General features: G+C 39.7%; 2 protein-coding genes across 5 annotated transcripts in view; one reads left to right on the top strand and one right to left on the bottom strand.

The window, feature by feature from the left end:
* kcmf1 (potassium channel modulatory factor 1) overlaps positions 1-21,056 on the top strand; it is a 50,020-nt gene extending 28,964 nt beyond the window's left edge. The window contains exons 2-8 of one of the 4 annotated variants that reach the window (XR_014030237.1): positions 729-896; positions 1,063-1,202; positions 2,331-2,432; positions 6,464-6,641; positions 6,767-7,052; positions 11,215-11,530; positions 14,399-21,056. Coding sequence is in view for 1 of the 4 variants with exons in the window: in XM_081366125.1 (XP_081222251.1) it covers positions 729-896; positions 1,063-1,202; positions 2,331-2,432; positions 6,464-6,641; positions 6,767-7,052; positions 11,215-11,476 (1,136 nt within the window). In the remaining 3 variants the exon portion in view is untranslated. Of the gene's footprint in view, positions 1-728; positions 897-1,062; positions 1,203-2,330; positions 2,433-6,463; positions 6,642-6,766; positions 7,053-11,214; positions 11,985-14,398 lie in introns of those variants that run through there. The other 3 variants (XR_014030238.1, XR_014030239.1, XM_081366125.1) reach the window with 3 other exon arrangements.
* ntrk2b (neurotrophic tyrosine kinase, receptor, type 2b) overlaps positions 21,056-24,401 on the bottom strand; it is a gene marked incomplete at its 5' end in the record, with an annotated part of 25,219 nt that continues 21,873 nt past the window's right edge. The window contains 2 exons of the mRNA XM_081366124.1: positions 21,056-21,278; positions 21,472-21,630. Of these exons, the coding sequence (XP_081222250.1) occupies positions 21,093-21,278; positions 21,472-21,630 (345 nt within the window). The 3' untranslated portion in view covers positions 21,056-21,092. The remainder of the gene's footprint in view (positions 21,279-21,471; positions 21,631-24,401) is intronic.

Below are 24,401 nucleotides of genomic sequence, written 5' to 3'. Positions count from 1 at the left end.
GATAATGTAAAATTAGAATAGCTTTCTGGCTGTGCTGTCATGACTTCTTTGCTCACTTTCATCACTTTTGCTCTTATTCTCGTGCACTCGTTCGCTAAACTGAACAGCCAATCAGAGTTCTCTCTCACCAACGGCCTGACGCCAATTCAACATGCTGAAAAAAAAAACAGACGGCATCTCGACTGGAACCAACGGTGCGGAACACAGCGGAAAAAAAAAAAACTAGCTCGGCCGGTGCTCAAAAACGGCCCGATGTTGCCCGACGGCAAACCGTCCGCTTGATGTGTCCCTGGCTTTACCTTGACGCTTAAATCTACTATTCACAATGCCATGATTTTCACAATGTTGGTAAATTAACAAAATATGTGTTAATATTGATAATAATCCTATTGTGGATTATTGCTCCCTCAAAGAGAGATGGTTAATATGTGCCATGTCCTTAAACATTTGTTTTGACAGTGCAAATTGAACTCTCTTAGTCTGCCGTCCAAATGTCGAACAATTCAGTGGTCAGAGCTGTGATATAGTTTCCTCCTGCTTTGCACAAGACAAAACACACACGGAGCTGTTTTGAATAAGTGTTCTGCGAGTCATGTGAAGTGCTGATGTTGTGTTTGTTTTATAATGGATTGAAACTAACCAGGCGAATCTTGTGCTGAATGTGATCGGGGTCTTCAGAGGGTCTTCTGCTGTTGTTTTGAGTTAAATGCCTCTGTGTTCTCCCACAGGTGTGAGCTGTGATGCGTGTTTAAAAGGGAACTTCAGAGGGCGCCGATACAAGTGTTTAATTTGCTACGACTACGACCTTTGTGCATCTTGCTACGAAAGTGGAGCCACGACAACTAGACACACCACGGAGCACCCAATGCAGTGCATACTAACCAGGGTAGACTTTGGTAAGCAGTAATGTCAAATAATACCATGCTTTTTACTCTATCACATAATAATTGTTACCTCATTCAAATAATGTTTAAAACGTTACAGAATGTCAACACTATCCTGACTAAGTCTTGGTAATGATAGTGATGCTGATTGAAGAAAATGTATCTGACCTCTCTACAGACTTGTATTATGGGGGGGAGGCATTCTCAGTAGAGCAGCCTCAGTCGTTTACTTGTCCTTACTGTGGTAAAATGGGCTACACAGAAACATCTCTACAGGAGCACGTGACCTCAGAGCATGCAGAGACCTCTACAGAGGTGGTGAGTACACATGCTGTCTTTGTTGAAATGTTTAGGTCATGTGACACCGTGTCCTAACTAAACGTGATGCAATAAGATTCCAGTGCCAAGCAAATTTCCTGTCCACACTAGACGCGACGAGGCTAAAAGATTAAACAAAATCAATCACAATCACAGCCAATCAAACGAGCGTGTGGGCGGGCTCTCGCTGCAAGTGCACTGAAAATAGCAAACCATTTGTCTTGTTGTTGCCAGCCGTGACACTGCAAAAAAAAAGGTGTCATGTATAGCTGTTGCGAGTCTGGTTTGGACATGGTGTGAAGCTGCTGTTTTTTAATTTCTTTAACGTTTTGTCCCATGATGACTGTTGTACAACATTTTCAAGCTTTCTCAAGACCTTTATTGTCCATGGTTTGATGTACTTATTCACAGCAAACACAAATCACCTGCAGGAATTCACACCAAAACTAACAAAATGTGATGTGAATTTTCATCAACCACTGAGAGAAGACTTCACATTCCTGAACTAATCATTCATGTGCTTTTAATGCAAAATACAGCTAATCTGACAGATAGTTTTAAGTATCAGGCTCAACTATGTTTTGATGCTTTGTACCTCTATTTGTTATAAAATGATTCTCGATGTATCACTATGCATCTTTATATATCTATATTAAGTAATTCAAGTAAGAAATAATATAGATGCATAATTCCCTCTTTTCTTTTATTGTTTGATGAACATTGACACAGACAGCAGCAGGTTTACATCAAGACCTAATGCACATAGGCTATCTTTCTGTGCACACGCTTCCAGGGTGTCAGTCAGCACGAGTAGCACATTGAAATCTTTTTATTGCCCCATATAACTCTGTTAAACATCAAGCACGTCCCACACTTTTTCTCATTCATGCATGTTCTTTTTGTAATAACAGAGTGCTTTGCTTATAAAGGAAATATGCAACGTTTATTAATATAGCCTTTAATAAGTTTTTTTTATACAATAAACAGTTTGTTAATATGTATGATAGGCCTATTTAATAAATAAATAAATATATCTATTCTTTTGTTTTTATTCGTCAATGCAGAATCGTAATCAGCATCGAAAATATTCCACAACTCTAATTTGAAAGGATTTTCTCTCTGTTTCAGATTTGCCCAATCTGTGCAGCTTTGCCTGGTGGCGACCCCAATCATGTGACAGATGACTTTGCTGCTCATCTCACACTTGAACACAGAGCACCTAGAGATTTAATATCCTTTTAATCTGAACCTAATATGTATATAAATAATGGACTTCATTCCTAAAACACTGTTTCATTTGTTCAGTCCATGTAATGACTGAGGGCTGTGGGTGAATATGTTCAAGTCATAACCTTATGGCTATACTACAAATGTTTATCGACTGTGCGGCTGCATGATGTCAGTGTGGTTTCTTTGCATATTTGAGGAATGTAAAGGTTTTCACAAAACCTAAAATTCTGAATTATTTACTCACCCTCATGTCGTTCCAAATCTATATGACTTTACTGTTGTGGATCACAGAAGATATTTCAAAGAATTGTACTGGGCGTTCTTTTCCATTCAATTACAATGAATGGGGAGGCTTTTAACTTTTAAAACAAATTTCAATGTCTGATTCATAAATGAAAAGTTATTTTGAATTGGATCTTTTCACTGAAACATGTAACCAAATTTATTTTTAAAAAAAAAGAAAAAAAGCAGACTGAATAATTTGTTCACAAACTGGACTGATTCGCTTATCAAGTTCAATTCACCTGACTTGATCTGGTCGCAGCATAGATCTCACTGGCAGTAGAGTGGGTAGTGACTTGAATTTCAGTGTGAATTAAATTGGCCATTTCTAATATTGGAGGGGACGTGTGCTCCTCAATGTCCATGGTTGTTACGGCCCTGACTTGGCTACTTCACCATATTACACATTTGCAGAATACCCGCTTGCTGGCTGCTTTAGCCCGTTCTCAAAAAACAGCTATGATTTTGCTGTCAAGGAGAAAGTTTTTCTTCTGCAAGGGTGAAAAACATTGTATCGACTTCCAATACCGACGCCATAGTTACTATAGATGTAATACTGTGTATTCTAGCACACCCCTAAAATAAAATTATGAACTTTTCAATGAGCATAATATTGGTTCTTTAAAATTACAGTTTAAACTTAATTTTTGTATCCCCCCAAAGATGTTCCATTCCGATCAACAGAGGGGTGGCACCAAAATAAAATAAATTATGGGTATTGAAACAAAAGGGAATGCTACAGTTTTCTCCAGTCATGTTGCACCAATAAAAAAAAAAAAAATTTTTTGCATTTCTTCTGAATAGACGGACAAGTTTTATTAAAAGCACATCTTGACAGCAGCGAATTATACATGTTTATGTTTGGAGGTTTGAAAATTAGTGTTTGATTATTGTTTTTTAGGCTTTCGCCTCTTTACTACTCTGCATAGTAAATTGATAGTAACAGGAAATGATTGGGAGGCAAAAAGAGTAAATCGGACTCTAACCCATACAAACACCACAGCTCACTGTGTCTACGGCTGTCACTTTTGTGAAAAAATCCTGTTTGATTTTTGAGACATAAGTGTTCATTGAATCAATTGTAAAATCGATTTTCCATGTCTAAAGACCATTACATTTTCAACGCCAAATATAGGGCAATTCACGGACAACTAAAAGTCATTAGGACGAACGTAAAGAGGACGCTTGAGACGCACAAGTCAGCAATATTTCTCATGATTTATTGGAGTGAAGTTTCATGCACAATGACAAACAGGATTGCAACATTCTCGAAAAACAATAAGCAGAGTGGACTGCCATAACATCAATGAAAAACATTACAGGCTTCAACATAGCTGTGTTTACAATTAGAAATGTCAAACAAATTTCGCCTACATAGGCGATTGTAATCCATTATAGACAATTGTTCAAAAATGAAACTTTAATGGACTTACTTGAGAACGGGCCATGTGTTTGTTTGTTTTTATTATACCAACTATAATGAAACGTGCAAATAAGGCTAGGCCTATTACAAATTATTGGACAGGAAAACAAGTCGATCAACATTATTGGGGTCCAGAGCAGAGCGTTTTTTATATTCACTATATGTCCAGCTGTTGAGAAGACACGCACCGACCGTGCTGATGTCCCAGGGACACTTAGGTACTTCATTGCCAGCTGCGCAAGGTGGGGGTACTTCCAATTTTCCACCACAAAAGCGGGTCGCTGTCAGCTGGCAATGGTGGCTAAGTCATCATCTCCTGTAAGAGGTCGCTTTTGACGTCATTCGCTCTTTCGTAGCCCCTTGGGTAGATGTCTCCAAACAGATCCCCCATTGCTGTTAATGCCGTCTTTCCCCTGCTTGATTCCGAGCTGCATGGCTCCATGGGTTCGTCATTGTCGCCAGACTGCAGTGCCAATTCCTCTCTAATGTTTGTGTGCACTTGTTGCTTCTGTTCCTCCGATAAATTAATTAAAAGATGAAACTGAGGATCCAAGTAAGCAGCTTTATTCAAAAGCATAAATGTCGCTTTCTTTTTGGGGTCATAGCGTTTGCTCAAATCTGCCTTGATTTTAGTGGCCATTTCCCTCAAGCAAGACCTCTTGTCTGACTCTGACCTGATTTTTTTCAACTTGAGACAAAAGTACATGTTGCAAAGGCAGTACAGCTGAGGATGTGGGGTATTTGCATGTGGACAACGCTTGGGTGGTGACTTTGAAAGGTTTAAGTGTCTCTCACACCTGTTCAACCAGGCGCCACTCAGTTGTGGTCAGTTCTAGATTAGACATTTTTTCTGTCAAATATCACGGCTGCCACTGCTGCTTGTTGCTCAGATGCCCTACAAATCATATCGAAAGTAGAGTTCCATCGTGTCACACAATCATTGATTAGCTTCTCTGGCTTTAGGCCTAGCATACGCTGCTTATCCTCCAAGAGGCTGCTGTCTGTAGTGGATCTGTGAAAATGAGAGGCAGTTTTTCTTAGCCTAGCTAGAGTTGTGTCTATGGCTCTGACATCTAACCCCTAGCGTACAGCCAGGTTGATTGTGTGGGCCAGACACGGTATGTTAACAGCACCCAGGTGCTGCTCCACTGCATTAACATAATTAAGTGCATTATCGGTAGTGACTGCAACAACTGAATCAGGCTGTATTGCGAAATCCCTCAATAGGCCTGCGATGCACTCTGCAACATTCTCTGCTGTATGGCTTCTTCTCAGCTGCTTCGTTTGCAGTACAAAATCGTGGAGTTCCCAAGTCTCTGAAATGACGTGTGCGGTCACTGTGATATATGCCTCTGTAGCGAGGGAACTCCATCCATCGGTAGACAGAGCAACGTTTTTGCCACTCAAAATCTGATGCATGTTTTCACGACTAGTGTCATAGATTTTCGCAATCTTCTTAGTTACTGTGGTTCGGCTATGTATAATGTATCACGGCTCAAGTTCATGAACAAAATTAATGAAACCTTCACCCTCCACTATGCTAATTGGCCTCATGCCTCGACAAATGAACTTTGCGAGCTTCGAGTTTATAGCCTTTTTCAGTGCTACAGAGAGAGGTGCAGATGGGGGGAAAAAGTTTGCCAGTCTTGGCTGTTTAGCAGGTTGCTCTACCGGGTCTAGGTCTTTGTATTCTTCTGGATGATGAAGCTGCATATGCCCCCTCATTGTTGTAGTGCTGCTGTGATATGGGAACTCACGATCACACAGTTTGCATATCACTCTGTCCTTCTTAATAGTTTGATTACAGTCCAAAACCCGAAGTGCTTCCATATCGAACTCCTCAAGTTATTAGGGGTTTTCACTCGTTCCTCATGTCACACAGGTTGATCGCCGTTGTCCTCCATTTCTTTGGCAAAACACCAGCAGCAGTCGATTGAAACTGATTGAAACTATAGGCACGTAAAATTGGTGTGAATTTTCTTTTTAGCTTTCGCAACGCTTACTGCACTTTTGGAATTCTTTATTTTCTTTTTCTGCTTGTTTGTGACTTTTGTTACATCTATCTTTTTTATTTGTTTAATTCGTTTAAAATTAATAGTGGACATATTTGGTTAAAATCGATTCCCTATTTTCGTTCTCGAAACTTGTGTTGGTTGGTCCAATCGATTGTGTAATCGATTTTCGACTGTTAAGTGACAGCCCTAATTGTGTCTGTGTCTATGCATTATGACTATATTTGTTGAATCAGCATGAGATGTGATGATCTTCTGCATCGGGTGTGTGGTGACGCATTCTCAACCAGTTGCTCCTTAACCAGCGTGTGCACGATGAGAGCAGCGGCGTGCGGCACGTGCGTCGGATGTTCCACCCTGGGCGGGGGCTGGGCGGTCCGCGGGCACGCAGGACTAACATGCACTTTACCAGCAGCTCCACTGGTGGGCTGTCCTCTTCACAAAGCTCCTCCTATTCTCCAAGCAATAGGGAAGCCATGGACCCCATAGCAGGTGTGTAATGTGTAAGGACAGGAAGTAAGGACTTTCTAATCTGGCCTTGTTTTTTTATGCAAGTGTAGTCTTTCCTGAATCGTCTCACACAATCTTTCTCTTTCTCCCTGTGTCTACATCACCAGAGTTGCTCTCTCAGCTGTCGGGTGTGCGGCGCTCCGCGGGAGGGCAGCTCAACTCTTCTGGGCCCTCGGCCTCGCAGCTGCAGCAGCTGCAAATGCAGCTTCAGTTGGAGCGCCAGCAGGCGCAGGCGGCGCGCCAGCAGCTGGAGACGGCTCGCAACGCTACACGCCAACGCAGCAACCCTAGCAACATCAGCGCCAGCATCCCGCCGCCCAGCACCGCCACAAACACAGCCATGACTGAGAGCAACCCGCTGGCCTCCCACAGCTCCCAGTTCCTTCTCACACGGTACGGCTCAGACCTCACCATAGGCTCCTGCCCCTTGATTTATCCTTGCACATTTTTCACACACATATATATATATATATATATATATATATATAAACAATCGCTGCAAATAGCCTATGACAATGATCCACCGATTCAATCAGTTCCTGATGGAAAAAGTCCCACCCTAATATTTTTTCCTCATTCAAGAAACCATTTTATTCGGATGTAAAGGGGTTGGACAATGAAATTAAAACACTGACCAATAGTGTTGGAGGTTTCACGTATATGTGTATATTTTACATTCTATCAGTAAGAGCAGAGTGTGAAGGTTGAGTTAGAGCAATAACTGGTAAATAGACTGTATTTATATAGCACTTTCAACGGACCCATGGCCACCAAAGCGCTTTACATATTGCCTCACATTCACTCATTCATTCACTCATTCATACTCGGGAGCAGCTGGGGTTAGGTGTCTTGCTCATGGACACCTCGACACTTGGTCAGGTGGAACCGGGGATGGAACCACCAACCTTCTGTTTTGTAGACAACCTACATGAACCACTGAACCACTGCCGCCCCAATAGCACAGCTGTACATAAAATATTGCAATCCAAAACATAATGGGAGACATAGAGTTCAAAAGAGGACAAATTGTTGGCGTGCTTCTCACTGGCTCATCTGTGACCAGGAAAGCAAGTCTTTGTGGTGTATGGAGAGCTATGGTATCCAGGGTAATGTCGGCATACCACCACGTAGGACGAACCACATCCAACAGGAGTAACTGTTGAAGCAAGAGGAAGCTGTCTGAAAGGGATGTCCAGATACTAACACGGATTGTATCCAAAAAACATAAAACCACAGCTGCCCAACTCACTGCCAAATTAAATGTGCACCTCGACTCTCCAGTTTCCACCAAAACTGTTTGACGAGACTCCACAGAGTCAATATTCATGGTCGGGCTGCTATAGCCAAACCTTTGGTCACTCGTGCCAATTCCAAATGTCAGTTTTAATGGTGCCAACAGTGCAAATCTTGGGCTGTGGACAATGTGAAACATGTATTGGTCTCTGGTGAGTCCGTGAGAGTTACGGTGTGGAGAAGCCCTAAAGAGGCTTAACACCTGGACTGTTGCTGCCCATAGTGAAGCACAGGGTGGATCATTGATGGTTTGGGCTGCAGTATCATGGCATTCTCTACTGTGCTTGATGGGTGTGTCACTGCAAAGGACAACCGAACCATTCTCATCATATAAGCATGATAATGCACCAATACACACAGCAAGACTTGTGACAATAATTTGATGAGCATGAAAGTGAAGTTGAACATCTCCCATGGACTGCACAGTCACCAGATTTAAATATTTATGAGCCACTTTGGGTTTTTTGAAGGAGCAAGTCAGAAAACGTTTTCCTCTACCAGCATCACATAGTGACATGGCCACTGTTCTGGAAGAGGAATGGCTCAAATCCCTCTGGCCACTGCAGGACCCGTATCTGTCATTCCAAAGACAAACTGATGCTGGATTGGGCACAAAAGGAGGCCCTACACCAGGGGTGCCCAACCCTGCTCCTGCCGATCGACTGTCCTGCACAGTTCATCTCCAACCCTAATCAAACACACCTGCCTTTAATTTTCATGTGATCCTGAAGACCTTAATTGGTTGCTTCAGGTGTGTTTGATTAGGGTTGGAGATAAACTCTGCAGGACAGTCGATCGGCAGGAGCAGGGTTGGGCACCCCTGCCCGACACCATACCAATAAATCATTGTGGTGTAAAACCAGGTGTTTCAGTTTCATTGTCCAACCGCTAAACATCACAGTAAGGGGAAAAAAGACAATTGCAAATTTCATGCTGTCTTAGTTCTTAGAAAAGAAAACAATATAAAATGTTAAAATGTTTGAACTTTTTTTGTAAGCGTCTTAAAAAATCCGATAATTTGACCTTTTTATTATAATGCTGGGTTGGGGTGGGCGATATGATATATTGTAACACAATATGAGTCATTTTATTTCAGGATAGGGATATATATATCACAATATAGTTCTCTTTTTCTTTTAACAAGTTTTTATATAAAACATTTATACCATTGCATTTTCATAAATCTCATCACCAATTTTAATATCACAAAAGAACGTAATACTAGCCTAGCTAACAAAGTAAAAAATAAAAAAGAACCTCACTGAAGAGTAAACAGTGATAAAATAGAAACAAAGAAATCAATTTCAAGTAATATTACATGTAATATATATATGACGATACTTGCAAAGGTGGGCATTTTGACACATAAGTCTGTGTATTTGAGCATTCAAGCCGAATAAAGAGCCAAAAAGAACTTGCACACTCTATATGCAGCGGCTTTATGTGCTCGCGCTTCAGGTGTGTGCGCATATGAGTTCTCTTTCGCTGCTTATTGCGTTCGAACAGTTTTGTGCCACAGCACAGCTTAACTGCGACAGAGACGATAGTCCAAAATCTCTACCGGTTAATCGTGTCTACCGGTATATCATCCACCCCTAAGTCTAGGTTAGTTGATGTTGTAAAAAACATACACTCAATGTTAAAGGTGCTCTAAGCGATCCCGGGAGACGTTACTTCTTGTTGACGTTCGAGTTGTTGTCAAACAAAACGGAGGCTAGCTAGACCCTCACTCCTCCTCACCCCGTCTCCTCCCTCCTCCCCTCCCTTCCGGCATAAAGGAAAGTCAAAGTAGTCACTACAAACAAAGTTAAGTTTTACTGATACTTCATTCAATGTGTAATGTCACCAAGTTAGATAAATGCTTTTATATATTGCAGAACAGAATGCAGAAAAAGAGAAACATTATCTTAAAATAGTTTCGCCACCTGAGGTTATAACTGCTATAGCTCCCATACAAGGACGCAATAATAGCACGTTAGCTTCGCGTTTCCCAGTGAGCATAAACAACGGCGGCGGCGTAAACAAATTTAGTCAAAGTTGTCAATAGCCTATAAATGAACATTCAAATTCATAACAAACAGTGGATGAAAACAATCATTCACATAAATTGTCGCCCAACTGTGAATTTGCTTGATCATTTACAATAGAGATTGATCGCTAACTGCTAGAAACACATGTTGTATTCACCAAAGTTAACGCTGACTGCATAGTTCTAGCTAATTACATCCTTGTGTTGGTTTGGTGAACATGAACGTCAATTTAGAAAGAAAAATGGATTTACCCACCAGTTCTGCAAAAACAGAGCAACTGAATGTCGGATTGGAATCCCTTCTGCCGGCGGAGTTCTCGCCACCTTTCGAAGATTTTTCCGATGTAAATTCGGGACTTCGCGCGTTCCTTATCCTTGTCCCTCTTCTTTGCAATTTGTTCATCGGAACGTCGTCTCTTTGGTCGTTTGTCGGTCATAATTCAAACTTCCCTCTTCATGCTTCTCTCTCCTCCACACCCCCTTCATGTGTACGCGCACTAACCCCCCAAACCCCACCCTCAAATACTTCTTACCAGTGATTGGCTGGAACACTGTTTGTTGTGTTTCGTGATGCGGGTGAGCCCAGTTTGTTTTTGTTGCCGTTTGTGGAGCCTGTGGTGTCTACAGAGACTGCGTTTTTTTACAGTGTGTTCAGGGGACAGGCAGCTAGCGGATGGTGAGGAGATGTTTGCTGTGTGTGACAAAAAATGTTTTGGCCTAAAAAACACGTGACATCACTTAGAGCACCTTTAATGTGATATTATTAGGGTCCTATGATTTACACAATGCAGGAAAACTAAAATATAAACTTAAAAATAAAATGGACTTTGGGAAAATATAAAAGATTTCATAGGGCTCTTTTACAGATTTGGGTTTCACTTTATTTTGATGGTCCCTTTAACACATTCTGAGACTATAAGTTACGTTGCACCTACATGTCTACTAGCTCTCATTAGAGTGTTAGTAGAGTATCAGTAGACTGGTAGGGTTAAAATAAGTTGACATGTAGTTGCAAAGTTACTTGTAGTCAGTAGAATGTCTGTTGGAGGACCATCACAATAAAGAGTTAGCAGATATTAAGCAGACAGTGTACTAATACTCTAATGACTGCTAGTTGACATGTTGCAAAGTTACTTATAGTTAGTAAAATGTTCAAAGGGACCATCAAAATAGTGTATTTGAGTTTAGTACTTGTAATTCAGTAGTCACCCTCTATCCATCTAATTCCACCAGGTTGAACGAGCCGAAAATGTCGGAGGCAGAACGGCAGGCGCTGGAGAGCGAGCGCGCGGACCGCAGCCTGTTCGTGCAGGAGCTGCTGCTGTCCACACTAATGCGAGAAGAGAGCTCGTCTTCCGACGAGGACGAAAGGCGAGACTTTGCTGACTTCGGCGCCATGGGCTGCGTGGACATCATGCCTTTAGACGTGGCTCTGGAGAGCCTCAACCTGAAGGAGAGCTCCACAGGCAAGGAGCCTCCACCGCCTCCTCTTTGATGATATCCCACCACAACGCAGACAATGTCCTCTGTGCTGTAACTGCCAATGACGGTGGGCAAAAAACACAGCTCTCTCTAATTTTTTTTTTTCTTTTTTTTTTTTCTTTTCTTTTTTTTTGGTGATTGTAATTTCAGGTCTGTCACCTTTGTTACATTGTATAAATCCATGAAAGGAGAGCGAGAGGAAAAAAAAAATCTAAATACATCAGAACAGGCGTGTGAGAGAGTGAGCGAAACCGAGAGACAGATAATCGGGGCGAGAGAGAAAACAAGAAATATAAATATATAAATATATATAAGTTGATAATCAATTCCACATAACTAATTTTTTTCCTTTAGCAGGTGAGCGTAGGTATCTGTGGCAGACCTCTGCTTCCTGTGTCTTGCAAAAGGCTCTCCTTATAAATACTCCACATTCAAAAACTGAAGAGGAAACAAGAGACCTTCTCTAATGAAGCTGCTGTGTGTATTTATGAATATTAATGAATAAAAGTGCTTGGATGGTTTACCATAACTACTGCATGAGGTTATTTGCAGCGTGCATGATTTTTAATGACCTTGTCATTAAAAAGGCAAAATATCCCAAAGCTTTCTTTAACTTTATTTTCCCCAGGGTTACTTGAACAGAAGCCCACTTGAAATGGGTGAAATATCAAAAGATGTAGGATTTTCTTTTTTTGTTTAAAATGGAAATCGACCGCAAAATTGGAACCTGCATTAGCTTCGCGAGAAAAAAAACGCTAAATGCTTTTGTCACTCGGCTCCAATCTGCCTCTCCTTGTCTGTGACGCTACAGAGCGCAACAGTGACCGCTCGCTTTATCAGCAACATGGGTTTTTCGCGTTCGTTTTCTTCATAAGGATAAAAAAACGAAACCAACAAACTCCGAGATGAATCGCAAAATTGAAAAATGAAAAGGTATGGGAAAAAAGATGAATGTACAAGGCTGTTGAACTCCTCAACCCATCAAAGCATTGTGAATGACATAATCAAATAAAAATAAAGTTTAATTTAATAAATAACTACGACCACTGGACCGACGACGAGGTTCAGGCATTGTTCAACTTCTATGCGGAGGATGAAATCCAGCGGGAACTGGAAAGTCGCGCGCAGGCCTGCGTCATTGGAGTAATTTGCCTAATCTTCACAGTACCTTAGACCGCGATAGAAACGCAGACAGCAAAAAAAAAACGAATTGTTCTGGGTTATTTTGCTGGAAACGCGGCTTTATTGTCATCGCAAGGCTAAAAACATTACATTTTATTGTATATTTATTGCAAAATAATTTAACAAATATAGAACTAATTTAATTTAAGGAGTGAAAATGGAATGAAAATGCAAATTCTTTTTGAAACAGCAGTGGCTCTGGCATTCTTATTGGTGGTTGGCCAGTTTGGAAAAGAGATTAGAACACCCATCCGTAAAAAAAAAAAAAAAAAAAAAACTCATTGACGGCATGCAAATGTTTGTCTGAACAGACTCATTAAGAGCCGTTGATTCAAATTAAAAATGAAGTCTTAGTGTGACCGGTCTTTTACTTGATTATGTCTTTCATAGTGCTTTATGGAAACTCTTTCTTCAAATGTTTTTTTTTTCCTTTCATATATATAGTAGCAGTGAAGTCTTTTATTTTTATTTTATTTATTTTTTTAAACCAAACAGCTCATTGTAGATCTGTTTACATGTTCTTGTTAAAAATCCATTTCTTTTTGGAGGAGGCAAATAGGATTTATACTTCGGAAACCCTACTGTTGCGCTCTGTAGGACGTTAAAATGGTCTGCCCTGATTGGGCGTGGCGAATTAACACATCAAATGTCTTGTTGCCTACGAGAAAAAGAATAAGACGGGTATCGACAAAAGATAACCTGCTTTTTACCATTTTAACTAGACGTCGATGTCTTAGTGTCTGTGTAACCAGATGTACTCTCTAACTTATGCACCTGTACAGACAAGTTAAGCTCTCCATTGTCATTTCGCTCTACTCCTCACATTTCTGCTTTTAGTACGCTTGGAACCCATCTCTCTTCTTCGGTAAAGGAGGGCGCGAGATTTGCCACGCTACAGGCTTTATGTTGAACTTCTCAAAAGAGTGACATGCTTACATACTCTGCTAATAGACAGCACCTTCTATTTATTCTGGGGTTTTTTTTATCTCTGATTTTTCTTTTTCTTTTTTGATTTTTTTTTTTAAGCTTTGTGATTGGTCATGCCACCTCCATGCCTATACTCTTTATCCTCTATGTAAAATACAATGAGATGTATATGGAATTTGTGCGTTAACTTTCATAATGGATCTAGGACATGGGCAGGCTTTCTTTTTTAATGTAAATTTAGAATACTACAATAAAAACGGCGCACAGCTTTTGATGAAAACCAAACCCCATCCTCTTACTCTCTGTGACTGTGGTCTGAATACTAGTCACACGAACCTATTTAGAAACTCATCATACAGCCTAGTAAAACACCACTGATTGTTTTTAAATTGATCGCCTCCATAGTTGTATCCCAAATGATGTACTATGTACTAGTGCATGAATTTTAGAGGGTTGTTTCGGTGATCCTTCCGCTACGGAAAAAAAAGCTGAGGTGTTTTGTTTTTTTTTTCTCGGCTAAACATCTGGGTAAGGTAAGTGCGCTTCTTGTGAGTTTTCAGTGTGAACACATCACACTTCATACTACAAAATAGCATATATATGCAAATCTTGTCAATCTTTGGTCAAACAGGTAGTCCCGCCCCAAACTCGCACAATTGTTTTGGACAGAAGTTGAAATATTGGACTAAATAGTATAAGGTATTTTAGTGTAAAAAAAATCCTAAGCTTTGTTAAGAAAAGTAACACATTCAAGCCCATAAATATTAAAGATGCTGCTTTAAAACAGAAAAAAGTGCTTGACTTGTCAACCATTTGTCCACCACAGGCAATTATCACGAACACCAATAAGACTTCAGCCCTCGAGCCTCAAGATACCTGATGCCATTTTACCACGGGCACTTCGCCACAAGAAGTTTTGTGCAAGCTACAATTGATCGTCTCTGTGAATCGTGCCTTGGTTACTTTGGAGCAACTGTCCTTGTCAGTTCACCGGCTATTGTTAGATCTAAATATTACCCTTGGGATGCCTCTCATGCCTTAGAGTGGCCTTTCTACCAAAATAACTCTTTGTGAGCAACGACATAAAACAAATTATTCAAAACCAAATCATTCTTAGAATGAAGAGAAATGAGTTTAGCTTAAGTTCTTTGAAGTAGTAAATGGTAAATAAAGCCTTATTTTACTGCATTGTTGTATTTAAATCCACAGGCCAATGAATGACGGATCCCTGCACATGGAGGATTCACATATATACTTACTTTCCATTCATCAAAGAATCCTGGGGGAACTACATATATACATAAAAAAACATTAAGCAGCACAAATGTTTTCAACATTATGATTTCACTTTTTTTAACTTTAGTTAGTGTGTAATATTGCTGTTTGAGCATAAACGACATCTGCAAAGTTACGAAGCTCAAAGTTCAAAGCAAAGGGAGATATTTGCTTTTAAAGAAATCATTGGGACTACACGACATTCCTCCAGGGTTAGTGACATCACCAACCCTATAATTTACATAAACCCCGCCCCCTGAGCACGATTTATAGATTATCAAGACAGAATGCTAATCAATGACTAGAATATAACTACACATAAGATTCATAAATTCATCAACTAACCTTTCAGAAATGCCCTGTTGCTTCTACATGTTGTCACTTCTTGAGTCTCTCCATCATGGTCTGAATCCGGATTGAACATAGAAGGCTAAAAGTTTTTGAAATTTTCAGTGCATGTCAACGTGAGTGCAAGCTCTTGAAGCTCCGCCCTCTGCCCAAGAGCACGAGCTCATTTGCATTTAAAGGAACAGACACAAAACGGTGCGTTTTTGCTCACCCTCAAAAATTTTAACATGCCATATAAAAATATCTGTGGGGTTTTTTGAGCTAAAACTTCACATACACACTATACATTTTACATCTTGTGAAAAGGGCATTATACCACCCCTTTAATGTTCCTTGAGCAGCAAATCATCATATTAGAATGATTTCTGAAGGAACATGACACTGAAGACTGGAGTAATGATGCTGAAATTTTTAGCTTTGCCATCACAGCAATAAATAAAACATTTAAATATGTAAAAATGGAAAAAAGTTTAAATTATATATCACAATATTATTTTTTTACTGTATTTTTAATCAAATGAAATAAACGCAGCCTTGGTTAGCATATCAAAAACGTTTAAAAAGTGTTACTGCCCCCAAGCTTTTAGACTTGTTTGTACGTGTGTGTGGAATAGGTTTTTAAAGGTGTACAACGTCATTATGTATAGCTGGTTGATCCTGAACAGTGGTCTTTGGATATAAATACTAAACGGCGAGAGGAAACCACCTGTATGCAAACAGGAAACTGTGACTTTTTTTATATTTTTTTTTTACTTTTACTTTTACTTTAAGTGAACTATTTACTTTGTGCACCTAAAAGGTATGAATATAATTTGCAACATATAAACAATATTGTAAGACATACCACTTTTATTAAATGCACAGTATTACAAGGAACATTTCCACTGACTGCAGAGAAGCTTCTCACAGGATGCACAAGCATAGAGTACTGACACCTAAAGCCATGAGAGATTGAGTCTTCCAGCAGCACACACACACACACACACACTCACTCACTCACTCACTCACTCACTCACAACCAGTGATCCATCTAAACCAATAAAAGAAAAGTGGAACATAAATGTCTAAGTCTAATTGCCTAAACAAGTGCATTTCACAAAGAAATGTCCAGATTATATTCCATCCCAAAATCAGAAGAAAAAAAAAATCGTAATTGTTCTAAAAAAGAGTATTTTGTTTACATGTATTCTTTTTCTTTTGATTTTGGGGTGACCAGGACATTTCCTGACAGTTTTAATGGGATTGATCCAACTGAGCAAAAAAAAAACACTTGGGTTACAAGAGAAAAATAATGCATAAACAGTGTTCCAGTGCTCAATCACAGTTCTTCTTTCGTATACAATGTTAAGAGATTTTCAGAAATGAAACAAGGATGGGGGTTCTCTTGGCTCTTTCCCCCTGGATGTGAAGCAACCCTCAGTTAAACAAAAAATAAAAAGGGCGCAGTAAGTGTTGGTAACGTCAAATTGTTTACTACACAGGGGAAAAGGCTAGTTGATTAATTACAGATATAAAAAAAAAATAATAATAATCATATTTTCATTATGAACAACCACAGGAAAAAGAACACACGCTGTTACGAAAAATAAACTGTACACTCACATATTGCCAGAGGCCCATTAGATGTTTTTTCTTCTCTTTATAATGTCACACATTTGACGTGATGCCTGTTTAAAACAGAATATATAGAGAACATACTATTTATATAGACATCTATTAGAACTGTACAGAATGGATTATAAAGTACAGGCTGGCTATTAGAACAGACAGAAATCTGTATAGCAAAAAATGGAGAAAATGCCATGTTTGTTCAGTAAAGTCAGTCTGCCACAACAGAAGAAACATTGTTTAGCGTAACTGACCGAATACATTTCTCCAATATCTGTAACATTAGCTTCAATGTAAATAACCTCTTTCAGTGCATTTTTTTTTTTTTTTTTTTTTTTTTTTTTGCAGTGCTTACAATTGTAGGGTGAAAACTACAAAAATATGAGCAGTACATCTATAAAGAAAGTGCAAAGCTCTAAGAGGTCATAAGTCACTGCTCAAAAGATCATGACCGTAACGACCGACACTTGACTCGATTGGACACTGTTTGACGACTCGTGATGTCGGCTGTTAAAAGTAGGTCCTGCCAATAAACTGTTTGGAAAGAATTTGACATCAGTGTACAAACAATGATTGATCCTGCTCATGTATATTTACAGTCTAATTGCATATATACAGACGCTTTCAAAGCAAACACTTCTCCAGTTCTTCACACCTTGAAGAATCAGTCAGTCAGTCGGTGCAAAATCTGTTGCTGGGGACCACGAGGAGCCCCATCGATCTGAATTGAAAAAAAAAAAAAAAAAAAAAAACGTTTACTCCTGCAGAGGAGGACAAGTCGAGGACTACAGCCCTGGAATTAGTCAACAGTAATGATAGTCAGGTTAAAGAACTCGACGAGATTTTGTTTTACCCGGCCTGGTTTTACAGATACAACTGAATCGAATGTGAACTTTGTGTAATATTAAAGTACGCCCTAGGTATGAACAACAGTAATAGTGACGCTTGCCTAAGCAAACTCCACTTTGGAAATACTTTCATTCAAATCATTTTTTATGTTTCACCCTTAAGGTGCATTCACAGTAGTGTAATCTTGTGGATGTGTAATTCCTATTGAAGTGACTGGATTTCTCCTGTGAAAATTCACAGTGCTAAATGTTTACCCTAAAAGTGAAAATTCAAATAAATTTTGAACCTATTAAAATAGGTTTTCACCTCAATCTACACTCCATATCACATAACCGAACTGTCACATGGGCTGTGCGAAGTGCGTGATTGCACAGGGCTTTTATAACAACATGGCCATCTAGAATAGAGAAAGTGAAGACCAACTGATCAACCTAATTTATATTCCAAATTATAAGCGAGCACGAATGTTGAATATAGACTACTGCCATCTGCTGGAATAGACAGTTATTTCCAGAACATAAGTGCCAGTTGGCTGTTGTGTTCAAGCTCACCTTTTTGGCTGATGCGAGGTGACAATATGTTTATTTTTCGTCGCCGCTTTGATGTCAGTTTGGTGTGTTTTACCGGGCCTCTCAAATTTATTAAAAATAAAAAACTGAAATATCACATTGACACAAGTATTCAGACTCTTTCCCGAGACACTTGAAATTTAGCTCAAATCCCATTTCTTTAGATCATCTTTGAGATATATCTACACTTCGACTGGAGCCCACCTGTGGCTAATTTAATTGATTGGACAAGATTTGGAAATGCACACACCTGTCTATTTTAGGTCTAACTAACAGATGAAAATGCATATCAGGGTAAAAACCAAGCCATGATGTCAAATGAATTGCCTGCAGAGCTCCGAGACAGGTTTGTGTGGAGGCACAGATCTGGGAATAGCTGTTGTATTGAGGGTCCCCAAAAGCACAATGGCCTCTATCATTTCTAAACGGAAGCCTCTCCTCAGTCCAAGACCGATGAAAGCATGCTTGGAATTTGCACAAAACAGCAGCTAAATGACTCTCAGACTGAGAAACAAGATTCTCTGGTCGGATGAACCTCAATTCTGAGCATCACATGTGGAGGAAACCAGGCACCTCTTGTCAGCTGTGCAATACCATCCCAACGGTGAAGCAGTGGGGGTGTTTTTCAGGCGCAGGGACTGAGAAACTGGTCAATATAGAAGGAAAGCTGCAGAGCCCTCAAGACTTTAGACTGGTCCAAAGGTTCACCTCCAAACTAAGCACACAGCCAAGACAATGCAAGTGTGGCTTAGGGACAACTCTGAATGTTCTCGGGTGACGCAACCAGAGCTCAAAAATGAACCCAATGAATCAAACATCTCCGGAGAGACCTGACAATCTCTGTCCACCAACAGTCCCCATCCAACCTGACATAGCTTGAAAGAATTCGCAGAGAATCCTTAAATCCAGATCCAAAAATACTCTAGGATGTAATCGCTACCGAAACTGATGTAGCCGAGTACTGAGATAAGGGTTTGAATACTTAAATCATTGTGATATTTCAAGTTTTTTTTTTATGCATTTGCAAAGTTTCCACAAATTTGTTACTTTCTTTGGAGTGTTTTTTTGATAGGGCTGCAACATAACGAACTGTGAAAAAAAGAGGCAGTTTCTAAATACTTTCCAAAGGCAATGTGTAATGTAATCTGATAATTACAATTAAAGTTTCCATTTAGTCCTTTGTAGTCCTCCTCTGGTGACTTGTTTGGTGGGGTTGGAACACAAGTTGAATCGGGACAGTCCCTTCATTGGGTCTTCCTGTCGTGACCTCAGGGACAGTACGACTTGTGTCATTCTCACATGAACATTCACTTCACAGTGCCCACCAAGCCCATCGCTTTGAAACGGACCATATTACATCGAAAAACAAATCGATCATAGATTATCACATACACATATTATTAAGCAGTTATTTCGCAATTGTTACATAAACGTAATAATGAATAATCAGAGAGCAAATAAATCCAGCTGTTCAGGCAGGTTGGTTGCATCATGGACAACATCTATGGTTTGTTCTCCCCAGGAACAGTTAAGATAAAAATCTTCAGTCTTTGCAAAGGCAAGGTCCATCAAATTGCAACATGACAATGATAAGGGCGCCTACACACTAGTTTATGCCATGTCGGAGAACGCTGGGAATTCGTCGATTTGATGCTCTGTTATGTGACCAAAAGCGGAGGGAATTTGACTGCGACGCGCTCTGACGTAGGCATCCGTAGACCAATGAGAATCTCAGGGAGGCGGGTCCACTTGTGCTTTCAGAAATCCAATTGGTTGTATTTCTAGCTTGATTTCAAACTGCCCCAGCTCTGTCCATCCATCTATTCTCCAAAACCTATGTATATTGGGCTGAAGGCAGGGAAATACCACGGACGGATGGTCAGTCCATCAGATCAATTTCTAGTGTGTAAGCACCCTACGGTAAAAAAAAGGAAGAAAAGATGTTACCATTGACTGACACAAGAACAGCATCTCTCCCATTGTTCTTCGAACCAGAGTTCGAGAGACAAATGCCCTTTGAATCAGAACTTCAGCGCATATGGCCAGGGAGCCAAACAAAGTCTGAGAAATGTCAGTGCCACTGCTGGTGACTTTGCCTCTGTGCTCACTCCAAACGCTATGTCCAACCTCAAGCCTCTTCCGAAGCAAAAAAAAAGAATAAAAAATTGGAGGAGTCTTTGTCGCTGTGCTTCTATTACAAAGTTCGCACTGAGTTAGACGTCCAAAAACGCCTTTCATCAACCTCAGCGTTAGACATCAAAACTTGGCACAGAATAGTCTAAAATGATATCAGATGTGTTTAAAAAAAATTCCAAATGAAACATGAACGGCAGTTCCATGATTGTTACTCGATAATTTGCGGTATGAAGAGTATTGCGATCTGCCAGAATGTCGCCAGGGTGTCATCAGCGGTTGTGCTAATGGCTGGGTCCTCATCAAGTCCAAATTTTGTCCATCTCGATAAACAAATGGTGACAGAAAAACAAGTGTAAACTTTCCCAAAGCGAGTTACCTTTTTCAAAAAGGTTCTAAAACACAAGGTCTCTGATGCATATTTACAACAATCAGATGTTTCCGTCTGTAGACCATTTGGGTTTTTTAGAAAACACAATGATGCAGTACAGATATGGACATGTCCAGACATGGAAAAACTCATTGCAATGCACACAGTAAACTTTAAGGCCTTTAGTCTATGTGGTGAGAAGGCTGAAGCACAAGCCATTTTTATGAAAACACAGACACACACACACACACACACACACTGAATCTATTTTCAATCACTCAAGTTATATTCCATCCCTTACTCCTTTTACACCATGCATTCACACACTCTTCCATACTAACAATTACACACCCATACTGGCAAACGGATCAGCCCAGGATGTCCAGGTAAACAGGCGATGCCTTGGCCAGGCTCTGGAGCAGATTGTGGATTTCTTTGATGTTGAGTCTCATGTAGGGCTCCCTCTGCCAGCAGCCCAGCATTAGGTCATACACCTCTTTGGGGCAAGTACGAGGTCTCTGCAACACCCGTCCCTGTGTGATACACTCGATCACCTGCAGGAGGCAGCACAAACACGGTCCAGAATGACAACTGAATGCAGGCTTCTCTAAGGGTGCATCAGTCTGCCTAGAAACAGTAGTTTTTACAAGGTAAAACTAATCGCTGTGTGTGAATGATCAAACTTCCCTTGTGAATATATAAGATACAGGTTATGTATGATTAGGTATGTAACATCTGATGTCTTACCTCGTTGTTTGAGAGCTGGTACCAGGGTTGCTTGCCGTAGGTAAAGATTTCCCAGAGTACCACACCCAGACTCCAAACGTCACTCTCTGTGGTGAATCTCCTGTACATGATGCTCTCTGGGGGCATCCAGCGGATGGGCAGCATGGTGTGACCACCCACCTGATAGAAGACATACAGATTCACAGTGGGTTCAGTGACCGATAGAAGCACATGCACTTGTTATATCCATCAACCATTTCAATAATAGTGTCTCTGTAATAAGCTAAGTAAACTATATACATTTAAGGGATGCACAATATATCAGTACTATATTAGTTATCTGCCAATAATGGAGATGTTTTAATTGTATGAATTGGTTGACATTTGATATTTAATTGTGCATGCTAACTTAGCTTTGACATTTAGATTACCTTTGTCATCATCTAACAATTAATGTTAATATTTAAAAACACTAATAATTTTATAACACTTAAAAAATTAGGTACAGTACTGTATTGCAGTGTTCTGTCATCAGTATCTATCAAAAGATAATAGACATTTCTTTTTTAAACAATATTATTTGCATACTATTTGCAAATTTGCATACTATAGGACTAGTATTATTTGCATACTAAAGGACTATTGGTAGCACTTTATTTTACAATCCTGTTTTGCATGTACACTACCGTTCGTTTGGGATCAGTTATATATATATATATACAGTACTGTGCAAAAGTCTTAGACATGTTAATACCCCCCCCCCCCCCCCCAAAAGAATAGCTTTGCGGAGAACAGACAGGATTCATTGTTAAGCTTCCCCTCTATTGCAGCTCTCAAGTACCAGATGCAATTGATTCTCGTGTATCATGACTAATCACAATGTGGCAGAACTGAATATGCAGAAGTGTAAATGAGACTGGAGAGCTAACACAGAAGGGAATATTTTCAACAATTTTGGGTCTCTTTCACAAAGCTATGGTTTCAAAAGACCTGGAATAGCATGAGGATGAGTAAGTGATGATAAATGTCACATTTAGGTGAACAATTCATTAGATAGCACAATGAACTTTCCACTCATTCAAGACCAGAAGAATAGGAATTGTGGCATTGAAAATCATGCTTGCATAAATGGGAGACACTTCATCCACCCTCAGATTGAGCATATGGGGCATTAACAGCATAACAGAGAGAATTAGCTTGATATGAAACATGCAGTTTGCAGCTAATGTCTAATATAAGTCCACCAGGTGCCTGCTGACTACAGTGCTTTGCCACAATGCCTAGTTTATCGCAAAAAAACGAAAACAGTTTGACCTCATTATCTTGACATTGCATTGCAGGATTCCTGGAAATCATGCAATGACAAAATCCAGGTTTTTTTTCTCTTGTTATACAGCAGAGGAAGCTGATATTCCTTCATCACACACATACACACACACACACACACGGCTGCTGACACAGCAGAGTGTTTCCGGCTGTGTTGGCAGCATGCAGGTTTGGGAGAGCCCTTCAGTGTCAGATGGTCTGGGCTTTTTCTGGAAGAACTCACTGTGGGGAACTGTTGGTTTTTGAGGCACTTTCATATTTACAGTATTGAATCAGCTGTTCAGATGCATGCATTTAAATAATTATTAGTCATAATAAATCATAAAAACAAAAGTGTTCATGAGGAAAATGATCAGTCATATTATCCATTATGGACATATACGAACTGCCCTGTGCTTTTAGGTGTTAATTTTTTCCCTATGTCAGATCTGTATTCAACAAATTAGAAAAGTTTTTTCTTAAAAAAAAGTGTTTAGCCTTTAACTGACAAATAAGAAATGTCAGGAAACAAAAGGAAGAGGTGGGATTGGGAAATAATAACCCAAACTAGAACTGACTTTAGGTTATAATCGACCTTTGACGGTTGGTTGAACTGCAGAGAATCAATTAGTAGCTCTGTGACACTTTCAAGTCAATGCTCTGCTTGAGCAGCCCATGTCAACCTCGCCGAGTTTTTGGGGCTACCTTTTTATTCCAATGGCAGATAGAGATAAAGTGGAAGGAGGAGTGTTTGGAAACAATCATCATTTGGTACAGACATGCTAGTGTCATTCACTTTCATCCAATAATAAACCACTTTAAAAGTCCTCTAGCATATTTTGTTGCATCACATGTTCATATTTGCATTCACTCATTCATTCTTTGTAAATGTTTAAGCAAAGATTTGTCTCTGAGCAGTTGTGGGCCTGCAGACCAGTTCTCGGAGAGTTTCTGTGTTCACACTCCTCAGTGGTTTAGTTCGAGCACCCAATAAGAAAGTATGGATAGGCAGCATTTTAATAGGCTGGTTCTAATTCGTTTTGAAATGATTGGTTCTGAACACTGTAATATGTCATTTGTTGTGTTATTAGTGGCAACACAATTGCAATTTGTTTACTTAGGCGTCACGACATGGCAACATTGGCTCATTGTCTTTCTTTTCGCAAATTCAAAAATGCAGCTTTGAGCAATGTAACAGCATGAACAGCTAACTTTTTTTTTTGCTGTAACAGATAACCAAAGCAAAATATGTTTTTATATATTTTAAGTAACAGAAAGAGAGAGAGAATAGTTAATTCACATTAATAGTTCATTCATATTGACCAAAGACCCAAGAATAGACTTTTGTCCACTGTAGTGGACATTATATTTTAGTGAATTTCTCTGACATCATACATGTCACATGACACAACCTGGGTGTCCTGTAAAGAGCACATTCAGGACTTTTCAGAGATACCAAATGTTTGGAGGTCTCACCATGAAAACAACTTATCCTTGGTCTTTGAAAATGTCTGACATTAATTTAGTGATCAAATGTAGCATTCTTATGGAAATATGATAATATATTGTAATTATAATTTAAATTGGATCTCAGGAAAATGTTAAGGGGTTTCAAATAAAAAAAATGACTTTCTGTTACAGAACAG

This window comes from Scardinius erythrophthalmus, assembly GCF_964197995.2.
Source record: "Scardinius erythrophthalmus genome assembly, chromosome: 5".
Taxonomy (NCBI): domain Eukaryota; kingdom Metazoa; phylum Chordata; class Actinopteri; order Cypriniformes; family Leuciscidae; genus Scardinius; species Scardinius erythrophthalmus.
This window is presented reverse-complemented; position numbering and strand designations above follow the sequence as displayed.